Below are 15,649 nucleotides of genomic sequence, written 5' to 3' on the forward strand. Positions count from 1 at the left end.
GACGTACGCAGCAGATGTGATCATGCAGTATGAGAAAACCATCCCAAATATGCAAGAGCAAAGAAGATCCGTACCAGTGAACTGATATGACAAGATTAGGTAGGAGAATGTTAGTATTAATCTTGTCATGATCAGTTATGTAGATGTTCTATCATGGCATGAGAAATTAGCTTAGTATGCATATGTCAGCAAGGAGCAGCAGCTAGACTCTTCAGGATACAGGATATTGCTGTCAGCAGTAAAAGGCAAAGTCTGATTTGACTTTGAGATGTAGACAGACAGCAGTAGGACCTAGACGGTAGTAAAAGCTTTGCAGTGAGCTGTCCTAGCTTAGCTATTAAGAATGGTAGCATAGTTGGTCTGTATGGTCCTATAAAAGGAGATGTATCCTGTTTGTAATAATAAGCATGTAGCACTTGAGGGCTGAGGCGTACTAGCACTGACTATTTTCAATCGCGGGTACACGCACGCACAAAAACGATTTGCTGGAGTGGTTGGTCGCCGCCACACAGGAGGGCACGCATGCAGCGCTGCTATGTAGTCGGGCCCAAGATTAATGTCATGCAACTCACCCAGGTGCCTTCTGCCTTGGACTGCGCCGCAATCCACCCTGGATACGTCATCGCCGTCCATGGTGGACACCACGCTCGGCAAGTGTTCGGCCAAATGCCATTGCCAAAAAAAATTACGATCTCTTACTTTGAAGCAGCAAACACAATGGATTCGGACGAGAAGACTTCTACAACGAGTGCATGGAGTTTGTCCTCGTCGGATGAGGAGTTCATGGAGTCGTCTTCGGTGGATGCCATTGGAACCATTGGTTACCAGAAGTGCACGGCTGAAGTGCACGGCTGCAACGAGGATGCTTGCCTATGGCACAGTTGCAGATTCGTGGGACGAGTACCTCCGGATGACCGAAAGCACATGCCTCCCGATTTCAAAACATTATGTTTGGATTGTACTATTTTTATTTGAATTATTGTTGCATTAGAATATTTATCTTTCCATTGCTTAAGATTGTGCTATTTATCTTTAATTGTTTTAGTATGGGTACAGAAAAAAAACTGGCAATGGACATTTGGTGCCCGCGGTTGGATGGCCTCCACCCCTATCCCTGTCCGCGGACGTTTTGGTGATCCGCGTTGGAGTTGCCCTAAGACTGGCGAAATCTGATCCACTGCAGATCTGCACATCACCATCACTATCCACCAGAACTCAACCAAACAGCGCAGCCAATGCCCTTGACCAACAGATCAGAGGTAATAGCACCATGGTCTCATCTTCTTTCCCTTGAACAATAGCAAGTCATATTATGTCAAAATGCTGGAAGGCGGCACGGCTGATCAGGATCAGCTATTACCTGGAGGATAAAGTAGACGGGAGATAGATTGCAATTATTCTTCCATAACAAAAAAGTTATGTGCCCTATCAACCAAATCTAAATAAATATCATCTCTAAGTAGATATCTTGTCTCAAGTTGGCCTAAGGCCAGTTACAGGATAACTTTCTCATATAGAAATAACTTCCTGGCTAAGAATATTTGAGGGAATTCTATCAATAGAGTAGAAACAGCTAGGGCTGACTGGATTAAGAGGTTGACATGCCATATGAGTATTTTCTTGATGAAAGCGAGTACAGAAGGTTAGAATGCCAACATCACTTTCCCTTCAGGTGTTGCATCAATAAAAGATCGTCTAAAGCAGTCGTGTGACTCTTGTCACAGCACCACCAGCTCACCAACTGTGTGTCCCTGCAGCTATTACAGGAGGGGCATCAGTTTGAGAGAGACACATTTACTTTGGGAATTTCATTGGCCCAGCAACGCCTTCACGTCACAGATTTCTCTTCCAACACCTCCACCCTTTGCTTCTTTCTACACACCCCTTCCCTTCCTACCAAGGGACATAAGCAACTCCAGTAATGCGTAGGCACCCTGGCATTCACATTGATTGTTCTCGCCAGGACACCATGACAGCAATGGTCTAAATTGCCAATATATATAGCGAGCCTAAACAAGTTCTGTGGCAAGCTATGATAGACACAGTTTTACCTATTGTTCAAGAACTTTATGGCATATGGTGATCCCCGTCCCAAAGGAACTTAACAGTGGTATTACTACCTCCTTTCCAGTTTGTAAGGCCCACCTGATATACAATTCGTATTACATTGGTCGAATTGTTGATCTAGGGATGGGGGTGAGCCTTATAAACCAGGAGGGAGTATTATATCTTAGTCAAAGTGAAGAGAAAAAGAAAGCTGCAAGTAACTCGAAAGCTTTCATGGGAATGACCAACATAGCATAATAGCATATATATAAAACAGAAATTGAGTTGAGCATATTATGCTATACCTGCCTATTATGAACATACTCCAAAAACGAAGGGATGTCAGGATAGCGCACTTGAGTACCACTGTCTGCTTTAGGTGACTTTTGGAAACAGACTATGTCCCCATCTTCAAGCTAACAATATTGTGAAATTTGGGGAATTAATAAGTAAGCATTTTAATTCGAGCTCTGCATTTCTCAAATCAAAGAAACACTGTTGACAAACCTGACTAGCACGGAAAGTAAGCTTCTTGTCAATATGTTCGCACATTACATTTGGCTCAAACTTAATTTCCTGCATTAAAAATTGAACAGACTCAAGTACAATCGTCATGTAAGGTTATCACCATTTAACTTGAGAAACCTCAAAATGACTATTGTAAGTAAAGCAGAGAAAACTTTAAGCTTTGACATCTTGACTTTGAATGTATAAATGTATCAAATCATCGATTTAACACTTGCCTCATATAGCTCGATCTCCTCATCCGGGGTAAACCCAGCCATTTCAGTTAGTTTTCTCAGAATATCTGAAGGTTTCCCCAAGGCCTTTACAAAGAGCCTCCCCACAAAACTACACCGGTTGAAGAATGTAACATGTAAGCATAAGGAAATTTACAGTTATATATATGAAAGGATGGTGAAGAGGGCAATTCAAAGAGAATTTACCAAAGCACTTCTTTTTCGGGATTGTACAGTTTGAAGAAAAGAAGAATATCTTCCTTGCTCTTCTCAGGAGGAGGAAGAGGCTGCAAATCCTACAGCAGTAATCAGATGTAATTAAGCAACCTGAATCCTGTCCACGACACACTCTAAAATAAATAACATACAGAAAAGGAAGCGAGCAACTCCAGTTACCAGTCCAAATTCCACTTCCAGAAACAGCTTCAGTTCAGCATTCTGTGCCTTATTTGATATCTCCCTCAGTTGCCCCACCTGTGCAGAAGAAAACATAGTGATTGGACTATTGGCACATATTGAAGCAAAGCTGATAGAAAGATAACAAAATGTAAGCAATGTTAAGGAGTATTAGTATTGGTCTAGGAGTCCTTATTAGTCTGTGTTTAGTTTCCTTACACCTCAAGTCATGTGTAATATATATATATGCCCCTTGGGCCTTCAATAAAGTTGCTTTCCTAACATGGTATTAGAGCTTTAGGTTTTTTTTCGCACGCGCAGCTCGTGCTGATCCGATCTAATCTTGCGCCACCGATGCCTCCTTGACCGGCCGCTGCTGTCTTCCTCTCCTCCGCAGGCCCGTCGCTGCCTCGCTGCTCCTCTCTCGACCGGCTGCTGCTCCATCTGATTCATGTGCCCTCGCCTCCCACCTTCCGCACCTCCTATCGGCTGACTCCTGCGCCTCCTGTCGCCCGTGCTCGCCTGCATGTCAGGCTGCCGACCCGATCCAACCCCCTGCCTCAACCTGGTTGGCTACCGCGCCGCGTTCACCCACCCGTGCGCCAGATCAGGACGCCCCGTTGCAATCCAGATCGGACTGTCCCGTTGACTTCTGCTGGCCGCTGCATGTGTGCTGCTGCGTTCATACAGCTCTCCATGGGCTCCTAGTGCATTGCTTGCATGGCTACGTGCTGTGTGCTCCTCTCCTGCTGCTATCATGTGCTGCTTGCTGGCTCCTTTCTGTAGCTACTACCGCTGCTCACATGCCGATGCTTGCGTTCCGTATGTGTTTTTCTTAGCTTCCTAGTTTTTCATAATTTCCGCTGCGTCCACCAAATCCGTTGATATTTCGTGTTTCTCATGTCATGCGAGTCCCACATAACTTTTGTCCGTCAGCCTTTTTCTGGTCATTGTCCTCTCAATAGGATTTCTGTGGCCTCTCTTTGCATTGTTGATCTAAGCCCATTCTCTTGCCGCCGAGCTTCTTTCGCCGTCGGTTTTCATGGGCCATGATTCTTTAAGCAATGCTTCTTCTCTTGATGTGCCATCTTTTTTTTTCACAACCCATCTTCTCTCGATACTTCTCTTCTATCTTCTATCCATGCGGTGTCTTCCTCTGATGTGACATCTCTTTGTTATCCTCTTTGGCGACTCGACAGGTTTTGAAGACTCTTCATGCTACGACGACACTCAAGATGCGGATTTGGATTATCATTTTTTTTAGTATTTCACTTCTTCAAATGCAATGCTATTGCATACGTTTGCATTTGAGGGGGGGGGGGGGGGGGGGGTGTTAAGGAGTATTAGTATTGGTCTAGGAGTCCTTATTAGTCTATGTTTAGCTTCCTTACACCTCAAGTCATGTGTAATATATATATGCCCCTTGGGCCTTCAATAAAGTTGCTTTCCTAACAAGCAACACAACAGGATTCTACATTGTTCTTCACAATTTTTTCTAGAGTAATCTAAACAATTAAGCACACTGGATTGAGCTACTGAAATGGTTCTTGGAAATAACCAGCTTTGCGCAACAAAATTTATGAACAAATATAAAATAGAACACACTGAAGAAAAACTATACAGTGCTGTACACTCAACAACTCCAAACTATAAAGGTCTTACTTTTTCCCAAGTATCCGCACACTACACACTGCTGTAATTTTAAGTTTGGTTGGTGGTAAATCCAAAAAATGAGCGCCATTTGGAAGTTGGGCGAGTCCTTGGAATGACTAAAGATTTTCACATTGTTTATGTTATTCCCCTCGTAAGAGTTCTATATTGTGTCACAGCAAAGCATACTGCATTGATAGTAGATCTAAGCCCGCGATCAGAACAGTCAACTGGACCTAAGCCAACCAAAATGAGATAACAGGTTAAAGCTTCACTTTCCAACAATTCAACTTACAGATTGCATTTCTTCATGAGGATTCAATGGGCGATTTGGTCTGTATGTATGGTTTTGCCTCTTAGCCCACAGCCAGAAGCGCTGAAACTGTACTGGGATGCCATATTCCTTTGCAACTTCCTCCTATTAAACAGTTTGTAGCAGTTAGATTACAAATTACTAATCTTTAGCAACGATAACAACTTGCATGGAGTCCCAGGGACATGTTACCTTGAAAGTACTAAATGGCAATTGCTTCTGTATTCGGAAGCTACGGACCTTTTCATGGTCCACCAGATCAAAATATATGTCCTTACCAGTTTGCTCCTTTAAATCCTCATCCCGGGCAATCTGGATACAATTTCAAAAAAAGCTCTGTGAGCAACAAACTCAAAAGGAAAATCCAAGCTATGATGAACACTACAATAAGCAGATTCTGACCTTTATGATGGTATAGAGATGGGCTTCAGCTTTTTCTTTCTTCTTATGTTCTTTCTCTTCTTGTTCTTTCTTCAACCTTATCTGTGAATCCACATTCATCATTCAAATATACCACAATGAAGTAGTGTTTTCAAAAATGAAGGGGAGAATATAATATTCTACATACCCTTAAATGTTCAGCAATGTCCTTCTCATCAACATTACACATTATTTTCTCTTTGTCACTCTCACGGATGTATACAAGCATGTAGGCATTTGAATACTTCGTGAATTTGAATGGAGTGTTGTTGAATCCAGGGTTTATTTGAGGTAACTTAATAATCAAAAAGAGAGAGCCATGTAGATGATGGTGATGAGTAGAACAAACATTAATCGTTCAATATCGGTGTGAAATAGAACATACCTCTTCCTCACCCCCATACTGCTCTTCAAAGGCCTTTTTAGTATCTTCTTTTGTTACACGCTCATCATCAAATTTATACCTGTTACACAAAATAATATTTTCCAAAATGTGTAAACAATTGGAAACTGCTTGCAAAGATGTGAAAATCACAAACATACTCGTGTAAACATTCTTGCCATCAGGACAACTACCATTTGGAAAAAGCCCATACACTTAAAGAGGATTATGGCGTTGGTAAGGGGAGACAGACTATGGGTTAGGCATTTTGGACGAGAAAGACCAAGTCGTCGCTCTTGACTCATTGACAATACCCAGACCCTTACGGAACAATCTTGGGTAAGTTTGGATTCTAGGCCAGCCTAACTCTAGAGTTGCTTAGCAAGGATGGGTGTTTGCTACTCCCTTCGTCCCACAATACGTGGCGCAGGAATTTTTGCACATAGGCCAAAGAGGGAGCCGATGAATACAATGTTGGACGAGAACAACACTATCCAACTGTAACTGATGCAGTGAAAATCTCGAGTTTATGAGTCTATTAGATCCACGAGGAACGCACTTCCTCTCTCCTGCATGTGTGAGGCTCTCCACAGCAACTGTTCGGTTTGGTCATTAATTCCTTGCATGCAGCGAGAGGAGGCAATGTTGTATTGATGAGGAACAATAAAGAGAAGGAAAAGAAAAAGGAAATCAGAAGTCAATTTTGCCCACTGAGGAAATTTGTTAACACAGCTATCCATGATGATGAAGACGATGGGGAAGAATACGAATCTGAAGATGTACAGGGTAAGAAGAGGTTTGTCAAGAAGAAAGGTGAAGAGGTGGTATGTGTGATTCAGCGTCTCCTATGTTCCATGCCACAACCTAACGACAAACAACAGAAGAGAATATTTTAGGGCAAATGCACAAGTCAGTGATTGATAATTGCATCTGCAAGAATCTTATCTCCCAGAATTTGGTGAACCATTTAAATATTGAAACTCATGATCATCCAAATCCCTACACTATCAGGTGGATCAAGAAAGGAGTGGACATGTAAGAAGTTTTCGTGGCCTTGCAACTTTCTACAGGCGATTTGTGAAGAATTTCAGCACTGTCACGGCACCAATTATCAAGTGTCTAAAGAAAGTTCCAATGGACAGAAGCGACTGAAGCTAGTTTCAATAAGATCAAGTAAAAACTCTCACAAGCTCCTGTCTTGGTGCTACCTGATTTCAACAAGGCTTTTGAGTTGGGAGTGTGATGCAAGTAGAGTAGGCACTGGAGCTGTCCTATCTCAAGAAAGGAAGCTCGTTGTTTTCTTTAGTGAGAAGTTAAGCGAAGCTAGGCAGAAATGGAGTACTTATCAACAAGAATTGTATGCAGTTTTTCGAGCTTTAAGAACTTGGCAAGTCTATTTGCTGCCTAAAGAGCTCATCGTTTACACTGAACATCAAACCTTGAAGCATTTTAGAAATCAAAAGCATGTTGATCGTATGCTAGCAACATGGACAACATATCTGGAGAGGTTTAACTATCTCATTATGCATAAATCTGGAGCAACCAATCGAGTAGCCAATGCTTTGAGTCGTCATGCATGTCTCTTTATTTCTTTTGAGGTTGAAATTCCAGGCATGGATCTAATAAAGGAGTTGTATGAGGGTGACGAAGACTTTGACCATGTTTGGGTAAAGCACATACAGCCATTAGGTGACGACTATTTGGTGCAAGATGGCTATCTCTTCAAAAATGATTGTTTGTGCATCCAAGAAGTTCTCTACGTGACAAACTGATCAGAGACCTCAATTCAGGTGATCTTAGTGGCCATGTTGGACACGACAAGGCTATCACTAACCTAGAGGCTCGTTACTTTTGGCCACAACTAAAGAGAGGTGCAGGAAAGTTTGTTCAGCGGTGCCCCATATGTCAAACCTACAAAGGACAAGTCCAGAACACAAGATTATACATGCCTTTGCCTGTTCCTGTTGCTCCATGGGAGAATATCACTATGGACTTCGTCTTTGGTTTGCCAAGAACAGAATGAGGAAGTGATGTTGTGTTTGTGATCATGGACAGATTCTCTAAAATGGCTCATTTCATTCCATGCCACAAGACAACGGATGCTCATCATGTGGCAAACCTATTCTTTGGAGAAGTGGCCAATCTTTCATGGAGCTCCAAGGTCCGTCGTCTCGGACCGTGATAGCAAGTTTCTTATTGCATTTTGGCTCACTTTGTGGATGCAATTCAACACTGAATTAAAATTTTCTAGCACTACCCATCCACAAACAGATGGACAAACGGAAGTGGTGACCAAATTATTTGGTAATCTGATCGGTTGCATTTGTGGAGAAAAAAAGGGACAATGGGATTTGGCTTTATCACTTGCAGAGTTCTCCTACAACAACTCCAAGCATAGATCCAAAGGAAGGAATCCCTTTTCCAATGTCTACACTAAAATTCCAACACATGCAGTGGACCCAGTGAAGCTACCATCAAGGGGAAACTCAAAATCAGCATTGTCCTTTGTTGATAATGACACCGAGTTATTTGAAGAAATTCTTGTGTTCCAAAAGTACAAAATCAGGAATATAAACAATTTGCTGACTGCAAGAGGCTGAAATCATTTCAAGTTGTTGATAAGGTGATGGTCTACCTCCGAAAGAAAGACCGCCTTTAGGTGTTACTCCCTCCGTTCCTTTATGTAAGGTGTATTATTTTTGGCACGGTGACCAAGGCGCATAATTATAGAGATGTTAGGACAACGGCAAATTTGTTGGTTAGTGGCAATTAAATCAGTGAGTCCAGGAAAGTAAGAGATACATGCAATCGAGAGAGATATAGTTTCCTTCTTTTGATACAAGGAGGGATATAGGAAATCAGAAGAGACATACTTGCTTTCTGGAGGGATAAAAAGGGAATTATGAGGATTTAGAAGAAATGCACCTTACATTGTGGAATTTTATCAAAAAACAAATACACCTTATATAAAGGAACAGAGGGAGTAAAAAGGAAGCTTAGGCAGCGAAGGTATCGGGCCTTCTCTATTATGAGGAAGATAAATGATAATGCCAATGTGATGGATCTTCCAAGCGAGATGGGCATATCCAACACATTCAATGTCGCGCACTTGACTCTCTATCACCCAGAAGAAGCGCTCTATGAAGATAACTCAAGGTAGAGTTCCAAACAACCAGAGGAGAATGGTGAGGAACAATAGAGAGAAGGAAAATAAAAGAAAATCAGAAGTCAAATCCATTTGCCTACTTCTAGATACTTCTACTCTATTCTAGTATTTGCTTGTTTTCCTAGCTTTAGCTACTGTTTTCTAGAGTCTTCTAGCTATGAGTGGAACATTGTATCTTAAGTAATGTTTTCTAGAGTGTTCTAGCTATAAGTAGAAGTTTAGATGTGAAGGCTTCCCAAAGCCTATAAATAGAGGTCCTCACCTCTATTTTGGAAGCAGATTACATCTTGGTTTCCGAAAGCCTCTATTTTGGAACCAGAATACATCTTAGTGTTCCCAAAGCCTCTATTTTGGAACCAGAATACATCTTAGATGTGAAGGCTTCCCAAAGCCTATAAATAGAGGTCCCTGCTACCTGTAACAAACTTGGTGTTCTTATCTAAGATCTTTGATTACATCTTGTGCTCTAGTTGTTTTGAATTGAACTCATGCTGCCATATCGGCCTATATTTGCCTCTAGTGCGATATCTAGCGCAGCACATTAGAGTAGTTCCTTCAACACTTGTGTTGTACACTTCCTAGCAACCAAGTGGGATTACTCCAACACAACCTTGTGCTCCTTCATGTATGCATGCGCTCGGTTGGCACTTTAATTCCTCGCATGCAATGCCAATAATTACTCTCGGCCGAGCGCATGAGGGGTAAATCGGAAAGATTACAGAGTATCTACATACATGCCAATTAAATCAGGATGAAATCACTCAAACTATACGCCATCTATGCAGGATGGAATAGAAAATAAACTACTAGCTTTGCCAAGCAAACTAGCAGAATGGGCTACAAGATCCTTGCCTTGCCAGGAGAGCTATACTGGCTCTCCCGTAGAAATCGTTAACTGGGCACAGTCGAATGGCGATAGAGGATTAATAGGCGAGTCAGCCAATTAATGGGCTACTAAGTGACCCACTGAGAAGGGATTTATCGGGCAGTTAATTGATTTATCAGTCCATGTTTTGAACAATGCTATTGCATAACCCTAGTTACTGAAAAGTAGATAAAAGTAAATGACAATATTCTTCATTGCTTTAGTAGGAGGGAGTGGTCGGAGTCATCAGCCTCAATAAAGAACTGCGCACACCCCCTGAACAAAAATCTCATCGCAGTTGAGGCCCTGACAAAGATGTTGTGCCAACTCAGCTGGGGTGGGGCCCCGAACCTATTGTGTCAGGGTTGGCTCTGGAGTGCTTGACGGTAGAACATGTGCTAGTGGTGCGGGTGAGGAATGTGTGGACCGTAGGAGGATCAGAGGGGCACAACAGCCCCGTAGGCCAAGAAGGCTAGTGCGGTGACGTTGTTGGAGGGACCTGGAGATGGTTGTGTGGAGGTTAGACGGTCGTTGAAGCTCGGCATCAACGCTAAGACCATCAAGAATCCATGTTGTGTACAGAAACCATTGTTAAGACGGTGTTAATGGTTCATTATTGCGGCACATGAGCGCTAGAAACATGCTGATATAGCCAGAGGCCAAGGAAGTGAATAGCAGACGTGTCAACTCGCCCGAGGGATTTGCGCAAAGTAACGGACCAAACTAAACATGGCAAGCCTCCTTGAACTACTCCCATGTCAGCATGCCAAAATCGCACTCCAAAAAATCACACTTGAGTTGTAAGTACTAGAGTTGACCGTCATTGATGAGGTGGTAGGCTGTCCGTGCATTGTCCACAAAAAAAATGCTCACCCTATTGAGCTAACCAAGAGTATCGACTGAGCCATCATATGTCAGGAAGTCGAGCTTGTGGAAGCGGGGAACACCAAAACCCGAACATGAGCCAAGGTGAGGACTAGGCAGTGGTGGAAGGGAGGTGATGGGCGGGGTGAATGAACAAATGGGTTAGGGGGGAGGGGCGTGGCCGTAACAAACGTATGATGTCGGTTGGCAGGTGGAGGCGAGAAGGCGGCTGCTATTGTTAGAGTTATAATAGAAGTCATGTATACCCCTTTGTATTTATCCCCTAGTATAAGGGGTTTCCTGCATATGTACCACACCTGTACGTGTATATATATCGGCCTATGGCCTCATGGGAATACAAGTTGCTTATTCCTAACATGGTATTAGAGCTTTAGGGTTTCTTTTTCGCACGCCGCAACTCGTGCTAGATCCCGGCTGCCCTGTTCCGATCCGGCCGAAGCATCCTCGCCCGAAGGCCTTCTCGTCACGCGCCGTGTGCAGCTCCTCGCCTCGATCCCGCTCGTCTCGACGACCCGCTCCCGCCGCCGCCAGGTGCCAGGGCTTGCGGTTGCTTCCGCCGCGCCGCTCCCGCTCTCAGGCGCTGCTCCCGCCCGCCAGCTCCTGTTCGCCAGCCTCCGCTCCCGTGGTCTGCTCCTGTTCGCCAGCCTCCGCGGTAGCTCCCGCTGGTCCAGCTCTCAGGCGCCGCTGCCGCCAGGACTCCGCTCCTGCCAGTACTCCGCTCCTCCCGCGCCCCTCCCGCCAGGACTCCGCTCCCGTGGTCTGCAGCTCTCAGGCTCTCAGGCGCCCCTCCCGTCAGGACTCCGCTCCCGTGGTCTTCCGCCTGCCGTCGGGTCTCTTCCAAAAAAAGAAAAAAAAAATGTCTGCTGCGTCGGGCTATGTTGCTGTCCCTCGCTATCCGGTGATCTTCGATGGTACTAACTACACCGAGTTCGCTGGCTTCATGCGCATTCACATGCGTGGCATCCGTCTCTGGGGCGTTCTTTCTGGCGAGGTCTGCTGTCCGCCCCGTCCGGTTCCTCCGGTGGCCCCTACTCCGCCGACTCCCCTGGTTCTTCCTCCGGATGCTAATCAGGCCGCCAAGGATGCGGCTAAGATTGCTGATGAGGCTGCTGATCGTGCCTATGATGAGAGGGCTTTGGCTTATGAGGAGGCTCTTCAGACGTATCATGGTGCTTTGTCTGTTTACACCCAGTGGCTTGATGATGATGCTCGTGCTGCAGCCGTTCTCACTGCTAGTGTTCTGCCTCAGTTTGCTTCTGAGTTTCTGGGTCTTCCTACTGTCTTCCAGATGTGGACCCGTCTTCGTCAGCGCTATGAGCCCTCTGGTGATGCCTTATACCTTTCTGTGGTTCGTCAGGAGCATGCTCTTCAGCAGGGTGACTCTACTGTTGATGACTTCTATGCACAGAGTTCTGCCATCTGGCGCCAGCTTGATTCTCTCCGCAGTGCTGGTTGTCGTGCTTGCCCCTGTTGCCAGGCTGTCCAGGCCGATTTGGAGTTTCATCGCGTTTACGAGTTCCTGTCTCGGCTCCGTAAGGAGTTTGAGCCCCGGCGTGCTCAGTTGCTTGCTCGTGGCCGTATTTCTCTCATGGAGGCGCTTTCAGAGATTCGTGCTGAGGAGACTCGCCTACGTGGTGCTGGTTTGCTGGAGGTTCCCTCTGTGCTCGCTACTCGGGTTTCTTCCACTCCACCTGCTGCACCGCCCCATTCTCGCTCGAGTGCTCCGCCGCTCTTGCCCACTCCTTCTGGAGGCTCAGGTCGCCCCCGTTCACATTGTGACTACTGCAACAATGATGGTCATATTGAGTCCCAGTGCTACACCAAGCGGAAACACCTGCGCAAGGCGCGATCATCAGGGACTGCGTCATCTCCCTCGCCAGCTTCAGCCATTGCTTTGACCGAGCAGGATATTCTGAGACTTAAGCGTCTGCTCGCGGCTTCAGGTTCTTCCTCGACGGGTACTGCTGGTTCTGTGACTGATGCTTCCCGCACTGAGCACCCGCCCTCTACACAGTCAGGTACATCCCCATGGGTTCTGGATTCTGAAGCTTCTTTTCATATGTCTTCTCATTCTTCCGCTTTGTCTTCTCTTCGCTCGCTGGATTCTCCTGTTCATGTCTTCACTGCTGATGGTACTCCACTTTCTGTTGCTAGTAGAGGCCATCTTTCTACTCCTTATTCTGTTCCTGATGTTGCTCATGTTCCTCGACTTACCATGAATCTGTTTTCTGCCGGTCAACTTACTGATTCTGGTTGTCGTGTCATCCTTGATGTTGACTCTTGTTCTGTCCAGGATCGTCGCACGCACACTCTGGTTGGGGCTGGCCCTCGCCGCCGTGATTCTCAAGGTCTTTGGGAGTTGGACTGGCTTCATGTTCCTTCCGCTGCCACCACCATCGCCAGTTCCTCCGCTGCTGTCGCTTCTGTTACTGGTTCCTTCAAGCAGTGGCATCATCGACTTGGTCATCTGTGTGGTTCTCGATTATCGTCTTTAGTTCGTCGAGGCCTTCTGGGGTCTGTCTCAGGAGATGTCTCTTTAGAGTGTCAGGGTTGTCGTCTTGGCAAGCAGATTCAGCTACCATATTCTCATAGTGAGTCAGTGTCTCAGCGTCCTTTCGATTTAGTCCATTCTGATGTATGGGGTCCGGCTCCTTTCACTTCGAAAGGTGGTCATAAATACTATATTATTTTCATCGATGATTTTTCTCGTTACACATGGCTTTATTTCATGACTTCACGTAGTGAGGTGTTGTCTATTTATAAGCGTTTTGCTGCCATGGTTCATACTCAGTTCTCTTCACCCATTCGTGTTTTTCGTGCTGACTCCGCTGGTGAGTATATCTCTACGATGTTGCGTGGTGTCCTTGCTGAGCAGGGTACTCTTGCCCAGTTCTCTTGTCCTGGTGCTCATGCTCAGGATGGTGTGTCTGAGCGCAAGCATCGTCACCTTCTTGAGACAGCTCGTGCTATGATGATCGCCGCCTCTCTTCCGCCTCATTTTTGGGCCGAGGCTATCTCCACTTCTGTCTATCTCATCAACCTTCAGCCATCTGCTGCTTTGCAGGGTGGTGTTCCTTTTGAGCGTCTGTTTGATCGCTCTCCCGATTATTCGATGCTTCGCTTGTTTGGTTGTGTTTGCTATGTTCTTCTTGCCCCTCGCGAACGCACCAAACTGACCGCTCAGTCTGTTGAGTGTGTCTTCTTAGACTACAGTGATGAGCATAAGGGCTATCGTTGTTGGGATCCTGTCGGTCGTCGGATGCGTATCTCTCGAGATGTGACTTTTGATGAGTCTCGTCCTTTTTACCCACGACCATCTTCCTCGGTCTTTTCAGTGGAGGATATCTCTTTTCTCACTTTTCCTGACTCCCCTCTCCCTCCCGTCGCGCCTGTGCCTATTCGTCCCACTCCCTCTGCTTCTCCACCCCTCGTCGATTCACCGCCATCATCTTCCCCGGTCTCCTCACCTAGCATGTCACCGGATTCTACACCTTCATCTCCGGTGACTTCTTCGTCGCCACCCCCTGATTCTACCTTGGCGATTCCTCCTTCTCTTGTTCCATCTCTTCCGCAGCATTACACTCGTCGTTCACGACCTGTGGATGCTTCCTTGGATGAGTCGTCCTCTTCCTCTCAGCCTACTTATGGTTTGCGTTCTCGTCCTCGTCCGCCTATTGATCGCTTTGGATTTCCCACCGCTGGTGCTGCTGTTCTTGAGCCGACTTCTTACCGTCAGGCTGTTGTTCATCCTGAATGGCAGTTTGCGATGGCGGAGGAGATTGCTGCTCTTGAACGCACCGGTACCTGGGATCTTGTTGCTCTTCCTCCCGGAGTCCGTCCCATCACTTGTAAGTGGGTCTACAAGGTTAAGACTCGCTCCGATGGTTCTCTTGAGCGTCACAAAGCTCGTCTCGTGGCTCGTGGTTTTCAGCAGGAGCATGGTCGTGATTATGACGAGACTTTTGCTCCTGTGGCCCATATGACCACTATTCGTACACTTCTTGCCGTTGCCTCTGCACGCCACTGGTCTATATCTCAGCTTGATGTTAAGAATGCCTTTCTTAATGGTGAGCTGCGTGAGGAGGTGTACATGCAGCCACCACCTGGGTATTCTGTTCCTGATGGCATGGTGTGTCGTCTTCGTCGCTCTCTCTATGGCCTTAAGCAAGCCCCTCGTGCCTGGTTTGAGCGTTTTGCTTCTGTGGTCACTACTGCTGGTTTTTCAGCAAGTGTTCATGATCCCGCATTGTTTATTCACCTTTCTCCTCGTGGCCGGACTCTTCTTCTTCTCTATGTTGATGATATGGTCATCACTGGGGATGACCCCGAGTATATTGCCTTTGTAAAGGCCCGTCTTAGTGAGCAGTTTCTTATGTCTGATCTTGGACCTCTTCGCTATTTTCTTGGGATTGAAGTCTCTTCTACCTCTGATGGCTTTTTTATATCCCAGGAAAAGTATATCCAGGATCTTCTTGCTCGTGCTGCTCTTTCTGACGAGCGCACCGTTGAGACTCCTATGGAGCTCAATGTTCACCTCTGTGCTACTGATGGTGATCCTCTCCCTGACCCGACGCGTTATCGTCATCTCGTTGGCAGTCTTGTCTATCTAGCTGTCACTCGTCCGGACATCTCTTATCCGGTTCATATTCTGAGTCAGTTTGTTTCTGCTCCCACATCGGTTCATTATAGTCATCTCCTTCGTGTTCTCCGATATCTTCGAGGCACGATCTCTCACCGTCTCTTCTTTCCTAGCTCCAGTTCTTTACAGCTTCAGGCCTATGCGGAT

At 45.7% G+C, this 15,649-nt stretch overlaps 1 protein-coding gene across 16 annotated transcripts in view; it reads right to left on the reverse strand.

Annotated features, from left to right (window-relative positions):
• LOC123097455 (ubiquitin C-terminal hydrolase 12) overlaps nt 1–15,649 on the reverse strand; it is a 53,160-nt gene that overhangs the window by 14,983 nt on the left and 22,528 nt on the right. For all 16 annotated transcript variants that reach the window (XM_044519199.1, XM_044519192.1, XM_044519205.1 and 13 more), the window contains 10 exons: nt 5,951–6,029; nt 5,714–5,860; nt 5,548–5,628; nt 5,338–5,457; nt 5,128–5,250; nt 3,183–3,260; nt 2,994–3,082; nt 2,790–2,898; nt 2,554–2,622; nt 2,352–2,462 (listed from right to left, as the gene is read on the reverse strand). In XM_044519199.1, coding sequence (XP_044375134.1) covers nt 2,352–2,462; nt 2,554–2,622; nt 2,790–2,898; nt 2,994–3,082; nt 3,183–3,260; nt 5,128–5,250; nt 5,338–5,457; nt 5,548–5,628; nt 5,714–5,860; nt 5,951–6,029 — 1,006 coding nt within the window. The remainder of the gene's footprint in view (nt 1–2,351; nt 2,463–2,553; nt 2,623–2,789; nt 2,899–2,993; nt 3,083–3,182; nt 3,261–5,127; nt 5,251–5,337; nt 5,458–5,547; nt 5,629–5,713; nt 5,861–5,950; nt 6,030–15,649) is intronic.

The sequence above is a fragment of the Triticum aestivum genome, chromosome 4D (genome assembly GCF_018294505.1).
Source record: "Triticum aestivum cultivar Chinese Spring chromosome 4D, IWGSC CS RefSeq v2.1, whole genome shotgun sequence".
In the NCBI taxonomy this organism is placed as follows: Eukaryota; Viridiplantae; Streptophyta; class Magnoliopsida; order Poales; family Poaceae; genus Triticum; species Triticum aestivum.